Consider the following 12,005-nt stretch of genomic DNA (forward strand, 5'->3'; position numbering starts at 1 on the left):
ATCACCTGCTCGTATTTCCTCTCCGCTTCAGCCAGAGAGACCTGGAAGTTCTACAACCAAAGCGTGTTGGCTTTATTTACTTCTACACAAACATTCTCAGACTTTTGAAGACTCATCTTAACACTCATCAGAACAAACACAAACCCATGGCCACACACACACACACACACACACACACATCTACACACACACTTAGAAGAACTTACCCTTAGTGACTTAAAGTTTCCGTCATCTCTTCATACTTTGACTTCATTATTATTATTATTATTATTATTATTATTATTATTATTATTATTATTTATAGGTGTGTTACATGAAAATCAAGGACACCTTACAAACACAGTAAAACAATCAACATTAACAAGACTAATCATTATTACCACCTGGACAGACTGGATACAAGCATAAAGCAATCACATAAAAGCCTGTCTAAAAAGATGGGTCTTAAGGCGAGATTTAAAAACAAGAAGACTTTCATGGTTTTGCACATCCTGTGCCAACAAGTTCCATATCCTCCTGGACTTCGTTGTTCTCATTCGGGAAATGTGACTATGTACATGGAAACAGCCACTAGATTTATCCAGTAAAATACAACTCATACAGAACAAAGTGTAGATTTTCAACTCTTCTGTATTAACTTCAACATTTCATCTGAACCTTTTGTGATTTCCACATTAGACACCTGACTCTAGATGGTATTTCATGAAGCATTTTGATTTTTTGGAGACACAGAGGAACATGTTGTACTTTATGCATCTTACAAAGATTTTTGCTTTTACATATAGAGATTCTGCATCTTGAAGCATTTGGAATGGTGAGCATTTGGGGCAAATGGATTGCACCATATTTCCTTATGCTCTCATCTGGCTGGGTCTTTCTTTTATTGATTGCCGGAAAGAATTCCCTGTCACTTGAGTCAGTGTCATCTTGTTGATATGCCTGTGCCTGGAATATCAGTTCCTCAGCCATAAGAAGATTGAATTCTAGGTATTAGGAGGTTTTCTTTGCAGGTCGTTGCAAAGCCTGGCTGTCTTGTTGGTATTGAGTCAATTGAGTCCAAATCAGTAAAGTGAAGCATGGAATGAACAGTCCACGTCTTAGTGCAGCAGGACATTCTGTAGTAGCTGAGCATTCGATCACACAAGTCAAACTCACCCCATGTTGCTGTTATATTCCTCTACCACTGCAGGTCTTGGGACTTGGACTTGCTTATTTTGTTTTTTTGACCATCTGGAAATCCTGGGGCTCAATCCTATGGATAGTTGATACCATAATGACAGGAGTGTTGTTTGGTGAGTGCAATTTCATGAGCTCTCCGTACAACCATTTCTGATGACCCTCTTCCTTTTTTGCTCAGGACCTTGTCAGCAGTGAAGTGGCATTCTTTTGGACTTTGATTCTGTTGAATTGTTCCTGTTGCAGGTAAGCTTCTTTCTAGAAGAATCTCCAGAAGCTTGATGGTGGTAAAATACTGGTCAAAGTACACCAGTCTCAATCAAATGCAGAACTGCATTTGCCCCTATTCCCATTTGCTGGTCTTGAATGAAGGTGTTCTTTCCCGGGTAGATCTCAAAATCCAACACAAGGCCACTTGGAGTTGCAAGAACAAATACCTTTAATCCTGTTGGATTTGATTTACCAGGAACATATTGGCGAACTGGACACCGATCTGTGAAGGGAACCATTTGTTCATCAATGCAGACCTTTGCTGGCCTGGGTAGACTTAGGCAACCTTGGAGCACGCTCTTCAGGAACGGTCTTACTTTCCAAAGCAGATCATTTTTCTTCTCATCTTCTGTCACATCCAGATTATTGACCACTTTCAAAGAAGATCTGCTCTTGTAAAAACGATCTCGTGTCATTAAGTCAGCTATAATCGGGACTCTTGTTTTGGCAGCAGAGTACATCTTAATTCTTGGATATTCAAGGCATGCCATGTACACTGAGACTCCTAAAAAGGCTTTGATCTCTTCTGGTGTTGTGTTCAAGCTGCAGTCTAAATCCTGTACCATTTGCAGTATATGATAAAATGTCCTTAATTTTATACTATACATGAATGGTTGGTTTTGGGGCCAGTGGTAATATAATAAGTGGTAATATAATATATTCAAAGGTATTGTATATAAAATTTAGTTTTTACATAAGTATGTCCATGTGAATCTGCAGACAAAGTAGAGGAACTAATGAAATGTTAATGTCTTTCATGAAATAGGCATACAGTACTTTGCTTTTTGTAAAGTCCTAAAGAAAGTTTAGAAATACGCTTTTGTGAGCTAATTTTGTGTAGATAATAGCTTAATTAACCACACACACACACACACACACACTTTGAAATGCTTATATGAGCACCATGTGTATTAGTTAAGTACAGTATATCAAAACATATAATACATAAACATATTTATATGATCAATCTTTAGATCATCTTGTGGAGCAAATGTTATCAGAAATAAAGCAATGAACACTGACTTTGTTTTCATGTTGAAGTGAAAGGAAAACACAAGCATCAAAAAACCACATGAAAGCAGCAGCATGTTTTTTTTTGCTGTTCTTCTGCGTGTGGTTTTTATGTAGAGGTGGCAGCATGTGGATAGATTGAACATAGCTTGCAGTAGATCTGGCAACTTTTGTTCTCTGCTTGAAAAGAACATATCAAGCAGAAACACTTTTTATTTATTTAGTATTATTATGCCATCTATGTGCAATATTCAATATGTATTAAAGGAAAACTCCACCCTGAGTGACTTGCATATTAATATTTAAAATCAATATGAAATCTTCAATTGTGCAAAATAGTCATTATATGGTTAAATGAATCAATTTCATCAACAAGTTTCTATTTTCACATTAGCTAAAGGTTACCTACATTCCACAATGCCATGTGACTGCTTCATCTCTACTTCAACAGAAGCCGCACTTTAGTCCTTTAGTCTGTCTAGTTCTCATGTCCTCATCTGTACACCCTGCTCAAACAGATCAAGGGTGCTTCTCATTTCTTATTTTTGCATCCTCTTTTACTTTCCTCGCTGTGTCCTAGCTCCACCCCCTTAGGATGCGAGGGAAGGATGCAAGGATGAGATGCGAGGAGAGAGGAATTGAAGCAAGTCAAATGGAATATCCTTGCTCTCTCAAACATCACTTCAAAGCGACATCAATTAATGTTGACTGTGCTCAGCTGGATTAATTCATTGTGCTTCAAGGATCTGCTGTTATGATGATGGAGTTTGGTTATAACATTCTTAATAAAGCAAAATGCATTGATAGTATGTGAAATGTCTGGGTTATTCAATAATGAATTAATGAACAATACATAACTTATCGTATCTTTTGTGCAGCTTTACATATCCAAACATGGAAGGATCAAGTCATTACAATACCTATTGTAAGCATATTATTATTTAATTATATTTCACACAAAATTCCATCACATCATCTTTTTGTTCGAGATTGTGGCAGATGTAAAGGAGCAGGGGAATTTATATGTCCGTCAGGTTTTTAGACAAGAAACACTTCCGCATAGGATACACCTGTGTCCTTGCTCCTAGGTCCTCTGGAAGCTTCCTAACTCCTCGTTCCTCATCTCCTCGTGGTGCAATTTGAGAATTCATATATCCTGCCAGATGGTGGATGTCGATCGATTTTCGGGTCACAGGCTGGAGGACGGAGGAGCGAGGAAACTAGGAAGCATCAATCTGAGTATTGAAAAGCACCCCAGGTTTCAAAGCAACCACCTTTATACTACGGAAATTGAATAAAGCACTTAACTGTACAATAAAATAGACTTCAATGTATGACATATACAGTGATTCTTATTAAATTTACTGAAGTTATTCAGTCAAATGAGTGAGTGGTTTTCTCTTTGTGTTTTGTTGTTTGACTAACATTAATGACACAGACAGCAGCAGGTTTATTAGACTTTAAGACCTAATGCACAGGTCCAATATACTCTATTGACACACCTCCGATTTTCCCCCCAACTGTTTACATTCACTTAAGACATAACCGACTGTGTTTGCATGAATACTCGGCCAGACCTGTATTTTGACAAGATGTGTGTGTATTTATTTGACCGTCCAAGCGTAATAAGAGAACACAATTCAGTACTCAAGTATGTGTGCACAGAAACCCTCCTGGTCAGGCAGGGAGACATTCATTAATTTCTTGCTATCAGGGGCAATTCTAGAGTCTGTTGGGGCCCTAGGTAAAATTCTCAGGGAGCCCCTCCAACCAGCCTTCATCACTATTATGTTATAAATAATCTGACACCAACCAAAAATGTACACAATCTAAACCTTTTGTATTTATTTCGAATGTTCACATTAGTTCAATTTTCAAACAATTAAATTCAATTAAATACAAAGAACAATAAACTACTTAAATAAATTACTAAATAAGTCCAGGTCAAAAGACCATTAAAAATTTTAAATAAAAATATAGAACAAAATATAAATATATAGAATGATAAAACATTGCAAAACACTCAAAATAAATACAATATAAAAATAGTAAATGGTCTATACTTATATAGAGCTTTTTTCCAAAGCGCTTTACACTGTGTCTCATTCACCCATTCACCCATTCCAAAAACTCCCTAAGATGATATGAGGAAGAAACCTTGAGAGGAACCAGACTCAGAAGGGAACCCATCCTCATCTGGGTAACAACGGATAGTGTGAAAGTAAAGGGAAATTCATTATGATTTTTATATGAAGTCTGTTTTGTTGAACTGATCCACTGTTCACTAAAGGAGACTTAAGTGGAAAATTGTATGTGGTAATTGCAGTCCTAAGGCCATAGCAGCAACTGTACTTCCAGCACCACAGCACAACTGTCTATGACATAGACAGTCACTTGAAGTCACATGTCACATTATTCAAATTATGTGAAACTGAGGTCCAAAACCATATCCATGGTACTTCAAGTGGCACCATCCTCAGTAATCTCAGCAATCTACCCGAGTGCGTGGCAAGTCCGATTTCGTTCATAATCGGACTCGAGTCCAGGATCGAGTACCCCGACTCTACTATACATTGTTCGCAGTGAGCGACCATGTTGATTTGTTGTCAATCTGTAGACAAGGAAGGAACTGGTAGTTGAGAAAACTAGATCTAGAAACTAGAAAGTTCAAGAGTTCATGCTGATGGAGTGTTTCTTGTGGCTTTTACTGGTCTCTCTCATGTAAGTCACTCAAAGCCTAGCGACTGTTTTTAGGGTGTTTTTGGCACTGTGGGCTTTCCACTTTGGTGACTGTTCAGTGCTGCGTTCATTTCAGGAGTATAAAACACAGCAGACTGAGGGGCGGGGGATAATTCTGTGTGTGTTTGTGTAAAGGATAAGTAGGAAAACTTGAACATGGTGCAACTGTCTAAAGCTGGGATGAAGAGCACGTTATCGTTGAAGGCTGGTCATCCTCCTGCAGGTATATCATCGTATTTTAATGTGATAAAAGTGAGTGAATGCTTTGTGTTTGGTTTGGCGATTCTGTTTAGGCGTGTTTAAAATAAGAGCTTTTATTGCATTTAAAGTGCAGTAGGGAAGCTTTAGACCATAAATAATTAAAGTCCTGAGTGCACGCGGGTTGTTGTTGTTGTTGTTGGGGGGGGACATTGTGACTTTTTTTTTTTAATCTCTCGATGAAAATACTCTTCTACACGTTCACAACAAAGCCGAGAAACTGAAAAGCGTAATATTTATAAAGCTAGCTCGTTTTAGCGAGCTAGCTTACGTTCATACACCGTTTTCAAAAAAAAATTATCATTTCCCTACATTCTTGTCACTTGTTCCTGGTGTATGTTCGACATGTGCAGGATATTCACTAAAGATTAGCTGGGTAATTTTACCCTGAATGAAATCAAATGGATAGTTGGAGAATCTGTGTATTCACGATAACAGCATTTCAGTGTTGCACAACGGCTTGGCAACAGTTGCGTAGTGCCACTTTAGGAGAATAGAGTGGAAACTGCATCAGCAAACCTCGCAGTTACCAACTCCTTTCAGGGGGAAGTAGCTAATGCATGCTGAAAAGCTCGCGAAGTCTCCAGATGACGCGAAGGATTAATTTGCACATTTATTGAGTCTTCGTTCCCCTATGCATATCAACGTGTTACAGGAAGCAAGATTTAGCCTACTGAAGAGACTTTTTGAATAGTGTAAAATTAAAGAATATAATCTAATGTATTTACTTTTTTTTAAATACTGATTTATCTCTGAGGTCTCACTGGTATGCCTGCAGATAGAGGTCCTAAATTTGGAGGAGGTCTGTTTCTGTAAACCCTGTAGATTAAGCAGGAAAAAAGAATATTGTTAGCAGAGAGATTTGCAAGACTTGTGTAGACCACTGGTAATTTTAACATGAAAGCATTGACCGAGTTTACTCCTAAAGACCCCTCACACACTGAGAGAGACTGTATCATAATTTTTGGCCCCATCAGTTTGGAGAGTCTATTTTATGTTGAAGTTTGATGCACTTTACTCATTTGTGCCCACACAAGTCACCTCAAGTGTGGTGCTGCCGGCAATAGTTTTCTTATTGAACAAAGAGGGGGGGAAATGGCTTATTTATGCTTGCACAACTATTTGAATAATCTTTTTTTTTTTAATTTTATTTAACTCAACTGCTGATGATATGCTGGAGACTCCTGGGTCAGAAGATGTATTTCAGAGGGTCCTCCATTAAAAAGAAGAAAATATGTATGCAGATGGGAGAAATGATTAGTGATTGGCTGTTGGGAACAACACCACAGCTCAGTCATATGTAAAATGATCTCAGTCAGACTTTATACTCTGGAGAGCCATATTGAGTACATGACAGTCTCTAATTTCTGCTCAAAAATCAACAGATTTCACACTGCTCTTTTTTGGAACTAGTCAACAGAGGTCTACAATCTAAATTGGAAACACTGGACCTCCTGTGAAATTCGTTCTCCATATTATAAAACAAATTGAATTATTTCTGTTCTCCTCTGTTGGTTTGGACCATGATTTTTGACTGCACTAATTTTTGATGTCACTAAGCACACTTTGAATGGCCACGTTCATTCAAAATACAGGTGTGTCTCAAAAAAGTTGAATGTTGTGGAAAAGTTGTTGTTTTTCCATAATTTAATTAAAAAAATGGAACTTTCATACAGTGGGGGAAATAAGTATTGGCCGTGTCAACATTTATTTATTCATTTATTTATATTTTTTTTCAGTAAATATATTTCCTATGAGGCTATCCACATGAAATTGTCACCAGATTAATTCCAGTATTAACTCCAGCAATCTGGAAATATAAAGAATTCACATTAGGTCATAGAGAAAGTTATGTGTAATAAAGTGGAATGAGACAGGAAAAAATATTGAACACGCTAAGAAAAAAACAGTTCTCCAAGGCAAGGAACCAGCTGAAATCTGTAAGTAATTATACCCCCTATCTGTGCAAATTAATATCAGCTGGGTTAGTAAATTGATGGTCTATAAAAAGGCTTTTCATTACAAAGGTGTCATACAAGAAATATCTCATGATGGGTAAAAGCAAAGAGCTCTCCCAAGACCTTCACAACCTTATTGTTGGAAAACATGTATTGATGGAATCGAATACAGATGTATTTCAAAACTTCTTAATCTAACACTAGGCACCATTGGGGCCATTATCCGCAAGTGGAAGCAACATCACTCCGTCATCAACTGCCATGCACAATAGCTCCTCGCAAGATTTCTGACCAGGGAGTCAGAAGAATAGTCAGAAGAATAGTCAGAAGAATAGTCAGAAGAGTAGAATAGAGCCCAAGAGCCAAGGCCCACTTTGAAAGAGCTCCAGAAACACTTGGAGGCAGCAGGTGCCATCATCACAGAGGAAAAAATAGGCAATGCACTCCACTGATCATGCTTGCCCTGCAAGACTCCATTACTAAAGAAAAGGCATGTTGAAGCTTGTTTAAAGTTTGCTACAACTCGTTTGGACAAGCCTCTGAAATACTGGGAGAGTGTAGTCTGGTCAGACGAGAGCAGAATTGAACATTTTGGCTCCATCTCACACTACACACCATGTTTGGAGAAGAAATGGCATTGCATGTCGCCCTTAACACTATACCAACAGTGAAGTTTGGAGGAGGAAGCATCATGGTGTGGGACTGTTTTTAATTGCATGGTACTGACAGACTTAATATAATTGAAGGAACAATGAATGGAGCCCTTTTCAGCGAGATTCTTGAGAAGAATCTGCTGCCATCCACCAGGATGATGATGAGATGTGGAGGGACCTTCCAGTAGGACAACGATCCAGAGCATACAGCAAAGGAAACTCTCAATTGGTTTCAGAGAAGAAGAAAAAAAATCAAGGCGTTAGAATCGCCCAGTCAATCACCTGACTAGAATCTAATTGAACAAGATTTAAAGATGATATGTTTAGAAGAATGAGCCAAAATCACACCTGAATACTGAGACCAATTAATTTCTTCATACAGGAAGCATCTTGAAGCTGTCATTACAAACAAAGCCTTCTCCACTAATTATTAAATGCATTTCAGTTAGCGTGTTCAATTTTTTTTTTCCCCTGTCATTCCACTTTATTATTTCTTTGTGTGGATTTCTTGAGTTTTTTGAGTTAATATTTCCTCACTGGAAATATATTTACTGAAAAAAAAAAAATGTTGATTCGTCCAATACTTTATTTCCCCCACTATATATTCTAGATTCGTTATACATAAAAAGGCTTTAAATATTTTACTTTGTTTTAATGTTGATGATTATGGTTTACAGCACATGGAAATCAAAAATCCAGTTTCTCAAAATATTAGAATAAAGAATTTATAATACAGAAATGTCAACCTTCTGAAAAGTATGTTAATTTGTACATTCTGTACTTGGTTGGGGCTTTAATCCTTTTGCCCAAATTACTGCATCAATGCGGCGTGACATGGAGGCAATCAGCCTGTGGCACTGCTGATGTGTTATGGAAGCCCATGTTGCTTTGATAGCAGCCTTCAGCTCGTCTGTATTGTTTGGTCTGGTGCCTCATGTGGGCAGGTGCCAAGTCCTGCTGGAAAAGTAAATCAGCATCTCCATAAATCGTGTCAGCAGATAGAAGCATGAAGTGCTCTAAAATCTCCTGGTAGATGCTGCATTGACTCTTGACTAGAGAAAACACAGTGGACCAACACCAGCAGATGACATGGCACCCCAAATCATCACGGACTGTGGAAACTTCACACTGGACTTTAAGCAACTTGAATTTTGTGCCTTTCCACTCTTCCTCCAGCCTTTTTGGCTATATTAATTCTGTATTTGGCTGTCTAAGAGTTAACTGGAGGGAGATACTTGGCTAATATTGGGTATTATTGTGCCAATCCTAGTGCTCCAGGGTGTTTAGGGAGTCGCCCATCTGGTTCAGACACTGGCTTTGTGTACACTACTTTGTTGGGATGGGCATACCACAAATGACTTGCATTTTCAAAGAGCCTGCAAGCATTTAAGCATTTTTCAGCATACATTAAATGCCTCTTTTCTAGGAATTGATCAGTCTTATTTATGTGGTTTTTTTGTTGTTGTTTTTTGTTTTTTTCCCTTCATTTTTAAAAAATCGTTTTATACAATACCAGCAATCAATGCTTTGATTAACCAGCATGTTTATTTCTATTGCAGTAAAAGCAGGAGGAAAACGAGTTGTTAAGAAAAACAGTGAGGATGGAACCCCGGAGAAGGAAAGCAAGAGAGCAGATAAACCCAGGTACAGAGCTGATTGTAATTCTTTATCGCCCGGCATCCTCTGGTGAGCACTGCTGTTAAAAGTGCATTTTCAGAACTTTCAGCAAAAATCTGTGAAGAAATGTTTGCTGATGCACAATAATTCTAATACTATTACAAGTGATGTTTACAGTACTGGGTAGGAACAGGGAACAGAAACTGCACAGGGTGAAGTACTGGTAGCTTGTGTGAAACTGACCATGCATGTATTATTAGTGATGTATGAAATAGTTTTTCCTGTCAGTGCATTTATTCACCGTGTGTTGTGTCTCAGGTCTTTGACCACCTTCTCTCGGATGCAGCAAATGGGTATTCTAATGGCAGGCCCCCTAGAGAAGGTTTGTTTGTCTTTTACTTTATGAACATGCCATTCAAACTCTTTATAAAGGCTGGACTGCAACTGCAGTTAAAACGTGAATTTATTTATTTTTATTGCAACAAAACATTGTGCATGAACTGCATAAACTCAGTTTATTTCGGTCCTCTTTTTTTTTTAAAAAGCACACGCATAAAGAGCACATGAAACCTGGAACTCTTGAACCAATTGAGTATTCATTTATCAAGTAAACTAATGGTGCATTAGAATAATTGATTTTTGAGCTTCAGACAGTGCCGTTTTATGGCTAGAGTTGCTCTCACTACAGAGTAATGTGTAATTTCCTCCACAAATGTAATGTTTGCTTCTGCAGTTGGGCCATGATTTCCCTGAGACTCCAGTTTCAGTACGGCACCAGAAGGTCAGACCCAGCATGGAGAAACTGCACATGCAGCGCTGCTTCTTCATCCAGCAGCCCCGCAAGTGTTGAGCCAAAATGGCTAACAGCTGAAGAACCAGGATGTGTGCGAGATGTTTGTGCAACGTGAACAGGAAGTATGTGTGATTGAGCTGAGTAGTGCATATCGAGGATCTGAGAGAAATTTTATATTTTAAATCCTTGACTCCTTGCTTTATGAATTCTCTTAGCTTCCGGAGGATTTTCCATTCGTGCAGCTTTGCAGGATTTCTGTGTAAATTCTTTTTGTTTAATACATGTTCGCTGTTTTATACTGATATAAAACACAGCTGGTAGTCTGATTACCTTGCAGAAAAGAATGCATGAGCTCATGTTTACTCATTAAATAAATATGTATTGCATTAATAAAGTGTGGTGGTTTCTTTTGTTTTTTTATTTTCTTCTTTCCCTCCATTCAACCAAAAATTTTAATTTTATCTCTAAGTGTGAAGCCATGTTATAGTAAAGATCCTCAGAAATGAGCACATAAAAGGCACCTTGTGTTTTTGTTTTTTTGTTTCTGGGGGGATTGGGTACAGAAATGTTGATCCAGACATGCAACTGAAAGTACATTAGGAAATGAGGGTTTAGCTATTCGGCTAGCTGAAATATCCTGGCTTTCTCTAGCTATCCTATTATACAGCTCAGTGCACTAAAGTGACCCCATTGAGTGTGTGAATTGAGCCTGAAACCGCTGACCCTTCCGTGGAGTGCAAAGTCATCCATTCCTAATTCTGCAGCCTTCCATTTGGATAGGCAGCTCTTCAGGAAATCACCAGTAGGATGTCCACAAATGTTCTAATAATGGGCCAGAGTAATTTTATTTTGTGTGTGTGTGTGTGTGTGTGTGTGTGTGTGTGTGTGTGTCCAAGGTTGTCACTTAAAATCTGTTATGATCTCATTCCCTAAAATGCTAAATCTAGGCCAATTAAAATGATTTGTACAGCACTTTTAACAATGGACATTGTCACAAAGCAGCTTCTCAGAAATATATCAATTCTGTACATTTTTAAGAATTTAAATTAACCTACTTTGGCAACTACAGTATTTGGTTATCTGTGACGTGCAGTGGCACAGCAGGTAGTTTTCCTGACAGCTCCAGGGTTCCCAGTTCAATCCTGAGCTCTGTTTACTGTCTGTACCTATTTTCTCTGCATGTTCTCCCCATGTGTGTGTGTGTTTCCTCTGGGTTCTATTTTATTTTCTTCCATCTCCCAAAACATGCAGTGGCTAAGAAAAATTGCCCTTAGGTGTGAATGTGTTTACATGGTGCCCTGTGATGGACTGGTGATCCATCCAGAGTGTATTCCCACCTCATGCCCAGTGTTCCTGGCTGGGACAAACTTCCTATGACCCCTAATTACCTTTTTCCTTTCGCTAATGTAAAATTATTTAATGCTGGGCACATATTTTCATGTCCAGCTGTCAGTTATAATTAATCTAACATTTACAAAAGTTACAAAAGTGTTGGTTATGCATCCAACAACCATGTCTGGTATTCATTTC

At 38.2% G+C, this 12,005-nt stretch overlaps 1 protein-coding gene across 1 annotated transcript; it reads left to right on the plus strand.

Moving 5' to 3' along the window:
- The first annotated feature begins 5,265 nt into the window (after positions 1–5,265).
- Positions 5,266–10,869, plus strand: dap1b (death associated protein 1b). Its single transcript, XM_053627415.1, has 4 exons — positions 5,266–5,419; positions 9,625–9,709; positions 10,001–10,064; positions 10,416–10,869. Exons 1-4 carry the CDS (start codon positions 5,353–5,355, stop codon positions 10,530–10,532), a joined length of 333 nt encoding a protein of 110 aa, XP_053483390.1. The 5' UTR covers positions 5,266–5,352; the 3' UTR covers positions 10,533–10,869.
- The last annotated feature ends 1,136 nt before the right edge of the window (positions 10,870–12,005 follow it).

This window comes from Ictalurus furcatus, chromosome 6 (assembly GCF_023375685.1).
Source record: "Ictalurus furcatus strain D&B chromosome 6, Billie_1.0, whole genome shotgun sequence".
Taxonomy (NCBI): Eukaryota; Metazoa; Chordata; class Actinopteri; order Siluriformes; family Ictaluridae; genus Ictalurus; species Ictalurus furcatus.